Source organism: Antennarius striatus, chromosome 19, assembly GCF_040054535.1.
Source record: "Antennarius striatus isolate MH-2024 chromosome 19, ASM4005453v1, whole genome shotgun sequence".
In the NCBI taxonomy this organism is placed as follows: domain Eukaryota; kingdom Metazoa; phylum Chordata; class Actinopteri; order Lophiiformes; family Antennariidae; genus Antennarius; species Antennarius striatus.
Window position 1 is genome coordinate 4,519,979 of NC_090794.1, and position 16,638 is coordinate 4,536,616.

General features: G+C 41.6%; 1 protein-coding gene, 1 non-coding gene and 1 pseudogene across 2 annotated transcripts; 2 read left to right on the top strand and 1 right to left on the bottom strand.

Annotated features, from left to right (window-relative positions):
• Positions 1-2,247: 2,247 nt before the first annotated feature.
• Positions 2,248-15,359, top strand: LOC137613176 (dihydropyrimidinase-related protein 5-like). Its single transcript, XM_068342142.1, has 14 exons — positions 2,248-2,372; positions 7,583-7,697; positions 8,501-8,650; positions 10,858-11,016; positions 11,531-11,710; positions 11,884-11,952; positions 12,093-12,137; positions 12,223-12,298; positions 12,389-12,545; positions 12,692-12,833; positions 13,068-13,210; positions 13,316-13,523; positions 13,650-13,833; positions 13,941-15,359. The coding sequence occupies exons 2-14, from the start codon at positions 7,587-7,589 to the stop codon at positions 14,024-14,026; spliced, it is 1,710 nt and encodes a 569-aa protein (XP_068198243.1). The 5' UTR covers positions 2,248-2,372; positions 7,583-7,586; the 3' UTR covers positions 14,027-15,359.
• On the top strand, positions 9,902-9,984 carry trnal-cag (transfer RNA leucine (anticodon CAG)). The gene has a single exon. It is a non-coding gene; the product is annotated as a tRNA-Leu (tRNA).
• Positions 15,360-15,675: 316 nt separating the features above from the next.
• LOC137613701 (DNA-directed RNA polymerase II subunit RPB4 pseudogene) lies at positions 15,676-16,616 on the bottom strand (annotated as a pseudogene).
• Between the last annotated feature and the right edge of the window lie 22 nt (positions 16,617-16,638).

Sequence of the window (16,638 nt, forward strand, 5' to 3'; positions counted from 1 at the left end):
GGTATAAAAGAGGTGGATGATGCAGGCAGACGTGATATTGTAGAGCACGACTGCATCGGCAAACACCCAGACATAAATGCGTAATAAAAATGGACAAGAATTTCCCCACAAACCCAAAGTGGTTCCCAAAGTTGGGGTCATTTCTCTTTCTTAGGGAAAATATTTTAGTTAGCTTTCATTCATTCATCTTTGGCTAAAAGACTAAAACTTTTAGCCAATTGACCTTCATTATGTCTGCTAGCATCAGTTTTGCGAGTGTTTAATAACTGCATAAATTTGATGTAAAAGTAAAGGTAGTATAATTCCTTGAACATCAGCACAAATATAAAAATAAAAGGTTTAGTTCAGAAATTGTCAGAAAAGCTAGAAAGCATAGCTGTAGTAACTGTCTGGACTAAATTATCCAACAAATATTCTATTAGTCCAATACAGGATATGATCTCCGTCTCCTCGTTGGTTTCTGCAGGCCAAAATGAAAAATGTTAATGTTTTTATTGTCGAGCTTTATTATTTCAACACTCTTCTGTTTGAGAGTTCAGCCAGACAAATGTGAGAGGAATGCAGATGATATTAGTAAATGATGGGTGACAGGGTGATGATGTTTCTGTTCGCCTATCGACAGCTTTTAGGCTGAGTAATGCGTTGCTATCAACACTGATATACATATTAACACATGCACCCAAAACATGATGGATACACAGAGCGAACAACGCTCAGACGCAGAGACACATGCACAACACCTACACACACAATGCTGTGGCGCATTCAGACACTCATCTCATGGACTAAATGAAAGATGAGCTTTTAGGAAAAGGAAGAACCGGTGGTGTTTCAAAAGGTGCTAAAATTTTATCTGAAAATAAGAAAAATATATTGTTAGGAGTATAAATCAAGTTTGTCTTTACAATGACTGTATTTAAGTTTGTCGTAGTAATGAAAAGGCACTATTGCATTATTTTACTCTTGTATGAATATGAACTAATTAAAAAGGCATTTTAACTTTGTACTTGAACAATGTAAGAAATGAAACGTGAATAAAAAAAGACTGTTTCTTGTGATCTAGCCTTAAGGCTCAGTGTTATCTACCTTTGTATCAGTCAAGGGTGTGACTAAAATCAAAGTCAAAAGTCAATTTGGGTTTTATTATTACATAACTGCTTAATTTACTGGATATAATGCCAGTTCAATTGTTTATATGCTTTGCAAAAACCTGATGAAATCAAATTTACTCAAATATTTGAATTTTTCCTGTGTATTGGTTGTGCATGTGGTGAAAATCCTGCAAGTTCAGTTTTATTTTAAAAACTTGTGACATTGCAAGAATCCACTTGTTGCAAAAAAGGTGCAGAAAGGGTACAACTGTGCACATATTAAGGTGTTGACCACAAACACTAACCATGTGCCATAGTTCAAATTGTTCTGGAAACCAATAGAAATGTCCTTACAATATTTATCACATAATTTGGTGCTCATTTAATTTCCAATGGTCCCTAAAAGTGGATACTCTATAAGGGCAGTGAAATTTCAGCTGCAAGCAGTTCAAACAGACAAGTTGTAAATTATTAATCAGTAGACACGTATAACAAACCTCTGTTTGTTCCGACCACAGCACTGCTCAGCCATCCTCCTCAAGAAGACCGCCCTGTCTCCATCCTGTGGTCCTTCAGTCCCATATTGTTGCCTTCAAGTGCTCCTCGTAAAATACTTCAAGGGAAATTACCGCGTTCAAATTCTCTGAATCCGATAAAGCAATAAACTTAAGACAGCTAAGGCTCCAATTTTAACCATTTATCATAAGATGGCTTGAGCACTAAGTGACAAATCTTCATATTTGCTTCAGGTACCTTATGGAGGATTTTGCTGAAAATTTTGTCGGCTCGATAAATAATTACTGAAGCTAAACTTGCACTGCACTAAAGATCTTGATACGAGACACTAAAGCTTAGGAGGATATTGTGCTGTTGTTGAAAAATTAGTACATGTGCTTTTAAGTCTTGCATAGTATAATTATAATCAACAGTTAGATTAGTCTCATAAAATAGAAAAGTTCACATTTTTAAATTTTTATCGTCGGTATTTAAAACGTAAATAACATTTACGATAGCTTTTAAAGGCAGCATATGTCGTCCGAGCAGGAGACACGCCTCTATCTACTGAGAAGAGGAGACCCCGTCGTGTGAACATCTCGTCTTCTATTGGCCATAATCATCTTTGGTAAGGATGGAACGTCTTCTGATTGGCTACTGCTAGACCGTTGGTATTGAAGCATCTGCGGCTCGCGCTGCGCCAGCTGTCCGAGCTCACTCAGCTTGCGCTGGGCAACAGGGGAGATACGGCTACCGAAGAGAATCTGGCAATTCGGCTGAAAAAGGGTAAGAATAAGAAAAAATATGTGAAGAAGCGAAAAATATTTATAGCAAAAATCAAGCTGTCGATATTTGTTTTTTTTAGGAATTACAATGATAAAAGGAATTACGAGGTGATAGACGGATGAAAACCTGTCACATCTCGGAAGGCTGTTACCACGTAATTACCTTTTTTACCCCCATTTGGTAGGCGAATGTTAGCTTAACACCGGAGATGTTTTCCTATTCTGAGGCTCATTTTTTTAAAAAATCATTTCAAATTCCAGTCATATAATGGGAACATTCTTCACTGCACTGGAATGGGGATTAATCAATGAATCAATGATTAATTTATGATCTTTAAATGAATCCGGAGAAAAATAGAAGATTGGTCAAATGCAGCAAGCTAGCGGCGCGTGCGACAAAATATGGGTGAGACGTGTGTGTGCATGTGCACGTGTGTGTGCGCGTGCATGTGTGTGTGTGTGTGTGTGTGTGTGGTTGTCGTGTCAGTGCAATAAGGTTTTGTGTTATGTGTACGTGTTATATAAATCTTTCATTAGCTCATATGTTTTTCTCTGTTTTATCAAATAATCTGAGTCACGGTGATGATGATGATGATGATGATGATGATGATGAATCGTCATGAATACAAACGAATCTTGCGATACGATTATGTTCAGTAGAGAACACGGTGTAAACGGAACAGGTTACCTAATCCACTTCTCTGTTGGATTCTGCTTGGAGATTCTTCCACGCTGTGGTTTCGTGGATCACTGCTGAGGCCTTCATCGTTAGGTTCAAGCATCATCAGTGTCCTCTGAAGGGGCTCAAGTCAAAAGTATATATTCCTAATAGAACTGATTTTTTTGCTTGTGAAACCATGCATTTTAGGAACAGTTTCTTAATGCCATGGAAATAATTTGAGCATTCTGCTATATATCTAAATTGATAGCATCATCAGATTAGAGAAATATCTGTATGTAAGGATTGAGGAAGACGTTACCGTGTTTGCTGTTTCCATTAAAGCATTGTCAGAATGAAATAGGACAACCGGAGAGGGGAGATGATGACTACAATGCAGACTCTCAGCTGTTCCTCATCTGCTTGGGAACAGCTGACAAAGTGTTGCCTTCCTTCAGAACAAAATGCTTTCACTACCAGCACATCCATTTTAGTTTAGATATTATGAGTTGCTTGACAAATGTGTTGTTTTTAGAAGATGGTGATGCAGATGTCTTGATCAGTGTATGTATGCATGCTGTTTCACAGGATAGAGAAGTTGCAGCTTGAAATTATAGACGTGAAACATCAAGACAACTAAAACTGATCTGAGAAAATGAGACATGAATGATCTGGCTTAGAATGTGAGCGTAGCCTTAGAAAGGAAGACATTTGAGGCTTTGTTACCTCCAGACACAATGTCAGTGATTGTGTGAGGTGTGAGGTGATTACTCGTTCACTAGCTTCACAAGTTAGACATATTGTCAGACATAAATTCCTTAGTTCTGACAGATTTGACAGGTAAGGGTTCCACATGGTGTTCGGTCATCCTACATACATTTTCAATGATGGGGATCACCATTTCAGGAGGGGATTACATCCTACTATCTATTCCTTTTAATTTATTATATTATGAGGCATATGTTTGCAAAATTAATGAAGTTATTTTGCAGAATGTCAAAGAAAAAGTATCACTAGATTATTGGAAAGAAGACTTTGATAAATATGATAAAAAGAAGGATTAATGAAAAGTTATAATAATATGATGACACCATAGAGATAGATGCCTCTAATGCTCTGAGTGATGGTCTAGTTATTTATGTGTCTGTTATTATTGTCCATATATCTGTCTATGAATCACTAATGGCTTATTCATCCATGAAGCTCTGGCAGGAACCTTTTCAAATCTGATCATCTTTGTGTGTCTGTGTTCAATGTCTATTTTTATCTCCTACTGGTTGTGAACTTGTCTGATACACGTTTGTTCTGGCTTTTTAAATAGATCTATTGCTCACACACACACACACACACACACACACACACACACACACACACACACACACACACACACACACACACACACACACACACAGTGTATGCCATCCCTCTCTGTGGCTTTTACCCCCTAGATCAAGCAGGGGCCAGCAGCTGTCTTCTCCCTTCCACTCATGTCCAGCATGCATCATTACACACACACACACACACATACAGACACACACATATATTTTCATACCACACATGTTGCCCGCAGTTGCACAGAACATCGGACATCTTCTTACGGCTGCGTCTTAATTCCTGACCCAAAAGTAGGTGGATCTGTTCTGTTCTCAACTAAGGTGTGAGTTTTTTGTACAACTCAATGACGCATGGAGCTCAAGATAATCACAGGTTGGCCAATCACAAATGACAAGGGATGCAAACACTTGGATTACGATTAACTATTAACCCAGAGCTAAGTAACACTTACCTATGTACTTGCTGAATAATCCGGTGTGGAGTGTTTTGAGAGCTGCAGTTCTTATACTGCAGATGATGATAAGCGTTTGAGACCAGGTGCCACACACACAGACACACACACACACACACACACACACACACACACACACACACACACACACACACACACACACACACACACACACGGGAGGAGTGGGATGCAGCGACAGAGTAGGGAGACAAGCAGCCATGTGTGAGTCTTGGTTTTATGGATCATGCATTCACACCGCCGTCATCAGGTGTGGAAACTAATATGAGCATTGACTTGTTTTTATTACATCATAAGTCATGACATCATTATGTTATTAAATCATGTCATCCTACATTGTTGTTTTTTTTGTCATGCAGGCACACACTAGATCACCAGTGAAAAATGCTTTCAGGTGTGGGACTGTTTGTCTCTTACTATGACATAGCAGAAAGTGAATATACACACACACACATACACACACACTCGCACTGAGGACTAGTAGTGATGAAACTTAAAATAGTTTCTCAGCAGGTGGTCTTTGGGGAAGCAATTTTTGGAAGTAGCTAGTGCAGATCCTGCAGACACAAACCATCAGCTGTAACAGTGTTGCTGTGAATGAAAGAGAAATCACCAGGCTCACGTTTCAGACACATTCTGCTTTTTATGGGTCACTAATTTTACAGTCACACATCAACAAACCCACAGAAACACTTGTGAAAAAGTCTAACGGTCAACTTCATGTCACTTCAAGTCCATCCCACCTCGTCTGATGTCCTATTCCATCGCGCCTCAAGTACAAATGGCTTCAAGTTGGCCTACTCTGGAATAGAAATTGGATTTCTAATTGAAAAAGCTTCTTCTGATGAATATTTAATGTGGGATTGGCTAAACAATTGCTGATTTATAAGACTGCACAGCTTGTCAGACACTGTGTCTAATGCAGATTTATCATGCTGGATCGGTGACTGATGCTAGCTGATTAGAGCCAACAGTGTGTGAAACACTGGAACTACAGTCAACCACATACAATAGGCATTTAGAGATTTTCATGGTGCCTTCCAATGAGCAGCTGGAGAGCTTACTGTGTGAGATTGAGAGCATTATTTCAGAGATGTCACCATCCAGAATGTTGATTGTATATGTTGACTTTAACGTCTATAGACATCCCAGTACTCAGATGCACAAAGCTCTCAGTGTCTGGAGCAAAGGTCCGTTTAGTCCGTGTTCCCATTCCCATGCACAGAACCAACCAGAACTCCCTGATAACTGTAGCTTTAACCTTTAATGACCCTAACAAGGATTTTTAAAGTTTTAGTAAGGGCAGGAAAGTTAAGCCAGCAGGTTGAGCTTTAATTTGAAATCCAAACAACAGACTTTTTGAAGCTGTTTTATGCTAGTGCTTTAGTGTGCTTCAGTGTGTGTGTGTGTGTGTGTGTGTGTGTGTGTGTGTGTGTGTGTGTGTGTGTGTGTGTGTGTGTGTGTTGGCGTTTTTGGGCTATTCCAATGAAAGCGCTCCACTTCCCATCTCCAGGGAAACCAATCTTTTATTCAGGCTGCCAGGCCTGTAGGGCACTGCTTTCCATACTGAACCCCCATCCATTGTGTTTACCATCACCACATACTCTTCCATTTCTACACAGTCTTCCCCTCTGCTGGTCTTCTTATCAGTGGGCACGGATCATCCGCACGTTTTTTCGCCACCCCTTCTTTTTCCAAATGCTTTCCTCCACCGGAGGATCTCTCTCAGGCTAACCGTTCTCCATATATCTGGAGCCTTTTGGCCTGAATTGGGTGGGGAGATATTTTTTTCTCTTCTCATTATTCTGTTCACTCATTTCTCATCTGTCACTCACTGCTTTCCTCTCTATACCTTTCTCGGCTCCCCCTCCTCTTTGAGTTGATTCTGTGTGACTGGGAGGCTATTGTGTCTTGCCATCAAACACATTGCATACAGCCACCCATGCAGAATGCACACACACACACACACACACACACACACACACACACACACACACACACACACACACACACACACACACACAAAGACACCGATAAACACCGATAAAAGCCTTGCAGAAATCTACTTTATCTTGTATTCATTTAGAATTTTTTTATTCCACATACAAACTTGGACATGGGGTGGAACGCTAAGTTTTTATGTTGGAGTTGATCACTGTAATTATCAAGTATGTAAACCTTTTTGACATTAAATAGTAGAAAACTGCATTGAATCTGGGTTCATGTTTGAAGGACAATTGTGTAACATGTTAGGCCTAAAATTAGGTTAATTAGATGCATGTTTCTCTGAAGCCCTGCAGGATAATTACAATTCAGCTGGCTTTAGTTTATAACACATATGGCTACAGCTATTTTCATTAATTGGGGGTTTTCTTTAACACAATGATTAATTCAAATTAATCACAGTCAGAGGAATTTTTATTTTAAACTCACAAGTGACAAAAGGTAAATTTCTCATCTCCCGTTTCCAACGGTTTATGTCGTAGTTGAGTGTTACATTTGCACCGGTCCAACAATAGATTTGTAAATTGTAGATCATCATTTTAATATTTCATAGACAGAGTTGATATAACAGCTTGGGGGACAATACGTGTAAAAAAGTCAAGATGAGCAGACTGGTTGTCCCTTACATTTTATCCATTAGAGAAATCACAGTTTTTTGTCTAATTGTTGTGTCTTGGTTATTTCATCTTTATACATCTTTGTGTCGTAAAACTATTGTTTAACATCTTTTTTGCTCCTCTGGTAGGTCTATGTCTGCCAGCATGGGGTCGATGCGTATTCTCATCAAGGGAGGGAAGGTGGTCAACGATGACTTCACCCAGGAGGCAGACGTCTACATCGAAAACGGCATCATTCAGCAGGTGACCGCATTTACACACTTAAGCTGTAAACTGTTAAAGAACTCTGTCATCCACGCATACGCTCACACAAACATTAACCTATATTTTTACTCACCGGTGAATTCCCAGCTGTTAGCTGTTGATGCGGTGCAAACAGAATGAACCACACCGTGAACTCAGTGACTCCACATGATGATAGAGGAAGCAATAACTAGCTCACAGAGCGTTGCCATAGCAATAAGCACTGGTGTATGTGAGGAAGATGTACTGACTCACAATCCTGAAAGGCTCAGGTGTGTTCATACCAAAACGCAGGGACTGCGGCATCACTATGACCTCATTCACTTCATCAGTCTGCATCTGTATGTCAGCTGACATTGAACCATTACTATGCAGGCATGCAGGAGGCTGCATCACCTGTTCGCAGCTGAAATGTGTAGCTTCAATGTTTAAAAGGAACTTCCAGAGGGGATTCATCAAAGCGGTTTAGTCACCTGATATGAGTTAGGAGATGGTGCTAGCTGTGCTTTAGAAACATGATGATGCTAAAGATCCTTCTCACTCATTCACTAAGGCATGCATGGTTTGTGTCTGACATGGATTTTTTTTAGGTGGAAATTTTACACATTAACTGCTCAGAAATTCAAATTATTATGCAAAACTTAACTTGAGGGCATTTGATTGACTCCAGAAACTCTGTATTCCTAGTTTAATGGTCGAGTTCAAAAAGACATCAACCCAAACACAACTTTCATAACCTTTTCTAGTCTACATACAGTGTTAATAAAGTTGTGTGAGCTGTGTGCTTGTGTTGTTCACTGCAGGTTGGAAAGGAGTTGATGATTCCTGGCGGCGCGAAGGTGATCGATGCCTCTGGGAAACTGGTGTTGCCGGGCGGAATAGACACCAGCGTGCATCTGCAGGAGACCTTCATGAATGCGAGCATTCAGGATGACTTCTACAGCGGGACCAAGGTATACACACACACACACACAACACACACTCTCTTTCTATACACAGATCTTCACTCTACTTCATGCGTTCATCCAGACTAATGACCTCATGCTTCTGCTCTCATGCTGGTCCAGCTCACAGCAGACACCTCTCTCCTTACATATCCGCCCATGGTGGACATGTTCACTCATAGTGCGTTAATTAGTTCAGTTCAGCAGCATGTTCCAGTTTGCATGTTCTGCATGCTTTCCGTTGATCCCCTGAGACGCAGAGCAGAGCATAGCATAGCATAGCAGAGATGATTTATAAATAATTCAAAGATTTAAAAAGTCAAAAGCCAGGGTGTAAATATTTCCTGTTCGTTGGAGGCTGTTGTTAGTGATGTTTGATAGATTTCTAACAGCTAGGGGTTGAACTTATGGATGTCAGCCTGGTGCATGAACTAACAATCATGCATTTACTACCGATGATTTGCATCTTTGCATCAGTGACTCATTTGCAATTATGATGAACCCCAGATTATTTCCCTCCTCACCCTTTCCCTTCCCACCCACCGTTTTGTAACAATCTGCTCACCCTCTCCTTCCTTTCTCCATTCGTCCCACCTGACTGTTTCCTCTGTTTAGCCCCCCTCTGCTTTCACCACTCATCCTCAGCCTCTTACTGACTTGCAGCAGGAGGCCCATTATAGAACACTACGAGTGGAAAACAGTTTAAAAAAGATGCAGCGAGGACAAATACTGAAGAAATGAAGGTTGTTTGGCTCCATCTTCCTTTGAGAATGCAGATGTCTTAAACGTGTCTGCAGTGGGGGGTTAGGAGGGGGAGGCTGGGATCAGAGAGGATGAGATGTTCAGCCGTGAGGTGTGAGCGGTGCTGATAGAGCTGTAGTAATAATCTGTCTGACAAGCTGTCCAACAACGGAGATCTTCTCATCCGCTCAGATCTGTCATGTTTCTCTCACGCACATGGCGAATGAAGGTTCTCTGGATGCTTCACGGTTGTTTTGGTGTCTGTATCAGCAGCATATTATAGAAACAAGAGATCTCTATCTATCTCTCTCTCTCTCTCTATCTCTCTCTCTCTCTCTCTCTCTCTCTCCTTCCGCCCTTGTTGAACACAAGTATGCAGATACCTTAAACACTGATTCTGCGAATGATTATGACTGGTTATTTTATGAAAGAGAAACCTGGTAGCTCATTGGCTAGTGTGGTTGACCCCCCTCCCCTCTGGAGGAGTGAGTCTATGTGCTGTTGTTAACTCCTACACATGTCAGGATGGCCGAGCGGTCTAAGGCGCTGCGTTCAGGTCGCAGTCTCCCCTGGAGGCGTGGGTTCGAATCCCACTTCTGACAACACCTTTTGAGAATTTCCCATTTGGGATCAAATAGTATATCTATTTATCTATAGAATGTAGAGAATCGTTGTTTTACTGGTGCACACTTGTTTTTACTGAGACTGTAATGTTTTTATCTTTGAGATCCTTTTCCTAAAGCATCACCACCTCTTTTCTCGTCTCTCATCAGCACCAATAACCTCTTAGGCTGTTAGACAAAACTGCATGGATGACTGCCAGTATGATCAACGGGGAGGGTGTATGTTACAAGCATGGCTGAGCAGTATCGGTTGTCATGGCTACGCAAAAGTGCCTGTACTATTCAACTGACAAAGTCGCTGCACAACAAACCCTTCACTTCATCAGGTTTCCACCACGTTATCTTCTTCTTCCATCTCTCCTCTCACGCTCTGTGTTGTCTTCTTCCTAACTTTCGCTTTTGTTACCTCACATCTTCTCCTTCTCCAACATTATACTTTTTGAGGATGATGTAAAATACTTTTACAAGCCTAAACTCTTATTTTAAGTTTTCAATAACACAAAACCTACAGATGTTTTTTTGGAGGGGTTATGTTGTGTTATTTTTACTGTGAATGGGAGAAGAAAAAAGAGAAATGCTCCTAGTATATGTCTCTGTATATCAACTGGGAAATAGCCAACATAAATATTTTGTAATTGAGTTGTCAGGTTGTTTTTTTCTTCACATCAATCTTTATTTAAGTATTAACAAGCAGACCACTGTGAAAACACTTCATGTTCATTGTCACCAGAACAAACGGTGTCTCTGTGCTGTACAGTGGAATCATTGTTCTCATCTCTAATCATTCTCTCCTTTTCCTCCCCCCTTTTCCCCCTAACTCACCTCTCCTTACCCCCTCCTCACCTCTCCCAGGCAGCTCTGATGGGCGGCACCACAATGGTGATGGCTGTGGTCCTCCCTGAACAACACTGCTCCCTGCTGGACGCTTATGAGAACTACAGAGCTCTGGCGGATGCCAAGACGTGCTGCGACTACGCGTTGCACGTTGGGCTGACCTGGTGGGGGCCAAAGGTGAGTTACAAAGAGGTTTCTGCATGTGAAGTTTTAAAGCTTGTATAAAATATCCTCAATTTTATAACTGCGCTATGTAAAAACTAAAGCTTCAACAGCTTCATTTCTAGGTAAAGTGTGCAGTGACCTGGATTAAATGTGAAAGGAACTAGGTTAATACACGAATGCTCACTGGGCACATGAGGTGGAGATTGTGAGTCAACGTGTCTCATTTAGCCTTTGGCTGTGATATCCAATAATCTGCTGACATTCGCTTTTATTGTATGCAATAAAATATTTAAAGACCCATTGGCCAAAAACCATGAAAAAAAACTTACAAAACCGTGATGTCATAGTAAATAATTAATCAGGTACTTCTTCTTCATTAATTGATCAATCATTTGATCTATAAAATCATGGAAACTGGTTTGAAAATGCTTTTCAGATTCATAAAATGTTTGGTTTTCTCCAACTACTAATCCAGCCTACCACTGTCTGTGATACTCACTGATACTCACTGATGTCTTGTGATCAGGTGCGAAATGAGATGGAGACCCTAGTGAGGGAGCATGGCGTGAACTCGTTCCAGATGTTCATGGCCTACAAAGACCTGATGATGCTGAGGGACTCGGAGCTCTACCAGGCCATGCAGACCTGTAAGGACATCGGGGCTGTTGCTCGCGTCCATGCTGAGAACGGGGAGCTGGTGGCAGAGGTGCACATCCCATAAACACAGCATGTTCGCCCTGTCCATGATTACCTTTTATACAAACATATTCAATCTTTTGACTACTTCATATGTACGGGATTTCTTTTTTGTAAAATAAATATTGGAAGATGTATAAACAACTGTATCTTATGTTTTTTTTTATGCAAATGTCTTGTTAGAGTGCTAAGGAAGCTCTGGATTTGGGCATCAGTGGACCAGAGGGAATTGAGATCAGTCGACCAGAGGAGGTAAATTTACATCTGAAGTTATCAATGTTTGTGGAGTTTTTTGCAATGGTAAGTATTCGTGCCAGAAATCTTTGAATTACTAATTTCTTACTGATTTTTAATTATTTTTTTCCTTTTCTTATCATTGATAATGTCCCCAGCTGGAGTCTGAGGCGACTCACAGAGCTGTCACCATTGCCAACAGGGTAAATAAATACAAAACTTAGTTTTAACATCCCATTTGGTGTCTGTACGGCAGTACTAAATTAGTGATTACTCTTGTGATTTTAGGCTCGCTGTCCAATATACCTGGTGAATGTGTCCAGTATGTCTGCTGGTGATATGATTGCGGCTGCTAAGATGCAAGGTCAGTTGCAATTAACACACTCACATATATATTCTGTTAGTGTTGATGGTGGAAGTAGAGGGACGTCACATTCTTTTTCTCTGTGTGCAGGTAAGGTGGTCCATGCGGAGACCACAGTAGCTCACGCGGTGCTGAATGGGATGCAGTATTACCACCAGGACTGGGCTCACGCTGCTGCCCATGTCATCGTCCCACCTCTCCGCCTCGACCCCAATACGCCCGGTTACCTCATGGGCCTGCTGGGCAAGTATGTGCCCGTCACAGACATAAATATGCAGCGGTTTTCATGAAATACAGCTAAAATATTGTATTTATACCCCTTTTGTTAAAGCGAAGGTCTGTAATTTGTGGGTATTCAGTATAACCTGCAGTTTCTTTTGATCCTTTCCCCAGTGACACTCTGAGTGTTGTGGCGTCAGATCACCGTCCATTTAGCATCAAGCAGAGAGCTTTGGGGAAGGAGGACTTCACAAAGATCCCTCACGGCGTGGCTGGAGTCCAGGACAGGATGAGTGTAATCTGGGAAAGGGGAGTGGTATGTACACACAAACACACACACAAACACATAAATAAGCTTGCGTACAGGTTTTTCCAAGGAATTTCATATTATAGTGACTGTAATAACACAGCCCTCAAGGAAAGAAGTGAAGTCATGATCCAGATGATGCCCCAAGAGATTATGCTGCAATGAATCTTCTGACATGAACTGAAATTCAGAAATGAATGATGTATGTTTTAAAGATATAGAGATATTTGCTGTTATGTGTAGGTTACAGGAAAAATGGACGAGAATCGATTTGTGGCGGTGACGAGCTCTAACGCTGCAAAGATTTACAACTTGTACCCACGCAAAGGTCGCATCATCCCAGGGGCAGACGCCGACATCGTGGTCTGGGACCCAGATGCGACGAAGTATGCAGTCACATGGGCTACAGACCCATACACAAAGACGCAGACACAGACACACACACACACACACACACACACACTGGAGTTACATGGCTGTCTTGTCTGCAGGACCATCTCCGTGAGCACTCAGGTGCAGGGCGGGGACTTCAACCTGTATGAGGGGATGCGCTGCCATGGGGTTCCCCTGGTCACCATCAGCCGAGGCCGTTTGGTGTGTGAGAACGGTGTGTTCATGTGCGCCGAAGGTTCTGGAAAGTTCTACCCACAGCGCACCTTCCCCGACTACCTCTACAAGAAGATGGTGCAGAGAGAAAAAGTTTGTTTTGTGTTTTTGTCTTGCATCGAATTACATACAAAAATATCTAAGATGTCACACAAGGCTTGTCCTGCTGTGGTCTGTCTGTCACGTTCATTCTTTCTTCATTTATTCATTGTTTTTCAGGTTCAGGCCTATAAAGGGGTCATGAGGGATCCTTACTCTGGGGATGTAGCCATGGTGGCCAACTCTATGAAGAAAGAGCTCGGTTTGGGCCCCATAGATGGAGACATGTCCAACAAAGGGCCCCAAGCTCCCCGCGTGCACCAGGGAGTCCGAGACCTTCATGAGTCCTCCTTTAGCCTGTCAGGTAGGATGGGAGAAGATGGAAGATATCTTGGTAGTCTGGTTTAAAACTGTCAAAACTGGGGGTTTTTTTGGTTGAGCGTGAAGGACGATTTGATGTTGTTCCCTTAGGTTCTCAAGTTGATGACCACATCCCCAAGAGGTCCTCAGCCCGGATCCTGGCCCCCCCTGGTGGTCGTTCCAGTGGCATCTGGTAATCCGTGGTGCCAGAGTTCCGTCTATTCCACCCTCTTTGTTTTGTATGAATCTGATCAACCAGGAAAACTGCACTGATTTTCAATCACAGGGCAAAAATAAATTCAAGCATTAGTTTGTGATTTGTAAAGTCCAAAGTGATGTCAGCGATCTGCCAAGACGACTCGACAAATCTGATTTGTGTTTCAATTGGAGTGCCAAACAGAATTTATCACTCGAGAGTGAAGGGCTGTCTGTGAATTTAATCTGTTTTGCCAAATTTAAGGTGACGACGCTAACGTTGAAGTTTGATCATGATCATCCTGTGAAGAAATGCACACTAAACAAGCTGTGAAGATCAAAACCAGTACAGTTTTTGAGGGTTTCAACTGAAGTGATGTTGACTGAAATATTTAAAAATAGAACAACTGGATTCAATGATATATCTATTGTACCCCTGTCACACACACAAACCATACAGTGCACTGTAGATGCTATAGCTTTAGACTCATCTGATGATTCCTGTGAATTCTGTTTGTGATCAAAGACCCACAATGCTCGGCTTCCTGCTGCACTGTGGGTGTCTGTATCAGTGTTTTTGTTTCCAGCGGATGAACTGTGTGGTGGTGAAATCCAACTGCTTCGAACATCGTGTGAGTGTGCTGCTACACCCTCTAAATAGAGTCACGTTACCTTATCCGTTTTTATACGTTCACAGCTTCTGACTGAACCAACAATTACGTCACAGAAACATCCTAGCCTCGCCTGCAAAGCAGCAGGGTCTATAGACGGAGATATAGAAGTGCACAACCTGTTTTTGCACAGTGCAAAAATAAAATGTGTTGGAATATAAAATGCAATTCTTAGGTAATTGTGTCTCCATCGAGCAGAAAGATTGAGCCACACAGGCTGAAGAAACCTACCGACCCTTTCACCTCCTGATTATGTCATTCCTGCCAAACGGTATTCTATTTATACTTGGTCGCATCCTCTCGTCTGTGAAATCTATATATTTAGGATGTTTTGTTTGGGTTGTTTTTTTTCTTGCTGAAAGAGAAAAAGTGCCAATGTGACTCACCTGTGCCACACCCACACCGTGCATAAAGAGCAGCACATGAAGATCAAAAAGTGGAATCTCTTCTGAATGCCACATGTTCACAACAACTGGTGCTGTTTTTTTTACAATCCCCCACAACGGTGTGGTTCTGTTGTCAGAAGGTTTTAATGTTTTGAAGGCACTGTATGGTCAGTGGCTTTGTGTGTTTGTTTCTTGTTGTGCTGGACAGTGAAGCCGTTGAATCTGTTTGTGGCTGCTTGTTTCTTACTACAAGAGTACTGTAATGGAAGAAAAATAAAAACGAGATAAATTATGTTGATTTTGACTCATTTTTCCACCCCCAAATTCAAACATATAATTTACCGAATGAATAACTCGAATTGTTGCAAAAGTAGCAGCACAATAAAATTGACAATTATTGAAAAACACAACTTACAATCATGTTGATCATAAATTAATTCTTATTTATTCTGACCGACTATCAGAAATCACAAATTAACATCAAGGGGTTTAACAGTCTGTTTTCCCCAGAACTCTGGAAATCAATACATGAAAACTGTAAATCTGATATGAATGGATGAATATCTAAAAAACGAGATATTATCAGGTCAGAAATCCTGGAAGACGTGGACCCCCTGGACCTGAAGGTGGTCCTGGTGTCAGTACTGGAAGCTTCTATTGGTCTGCATGTCGTCCAGGATCTGCTGCAGCTCCTCGTCTTCAAAGCGGCCATCTAGACTGGGGATCAGGGCCTTGGCCTCCTCAGCAGCCTGGGGACACAGGTTGGCCAGACTCGCCTGCTCGAACTTGTGGAGCTTCTTCTGCTGCAGGAGATTGCGGACGGCCTTGATGGTCTCTCGGTTCTTGAAGCGGTTGAAGCGGGACGTGTAGTCCAGGGTCTTCATGAAGCCCTTGGACAGCTCCTGCTCGCCCTCGGCGTTCTCGTTCTGCTTCTTCCGCTGCTCCAGCAACACGTGGACCTTGGAGTTCAGCAGCGTCTCGGCGTTCTGGAACTCTTTAAGAAAGAGGAGCTGTGACGGATCCGCGTCCACATCCTCAACATCACCGACCTGGAACTCTTTCAGAAAGAGGAGCTGTGACGGGTCCGCGTCAACATCCTCAACATCACCGACCTGGGCAGCAACCGCTCCGCCTTTAGACGCCATGAAAGCCAACGTTTCGCCAACAGCTGAAAGAAAACACGAAAGAAGCACATTAAAAAAAAAATAAAAAAATCTTTTGTCTTGTTACCACATAATAAACTTACTATTTCCTTTTTTTTAATGTAGAAAGAAAATGCAAAAATGAATTAAAAAAACGAAAAACAATTAGACTTCCGACATGTTCAGTAACTGGTTTCGCTATATAAAATATTCCAACTACAGTAAAACATTCTGATGAATAATACATTAAGCCATTTGATCACGTCAGATTCATCAATAGGCCCAACAGCCATTATTTATGTATAACATTAAAGTGATGCACACATTAATATACCAGTAATTACCATCAACGTTCACCCGGATGCAGAGCTCCGTCGGGATTCGGGCATCAGTGGCGCGCGACCCTAAAAAGTTA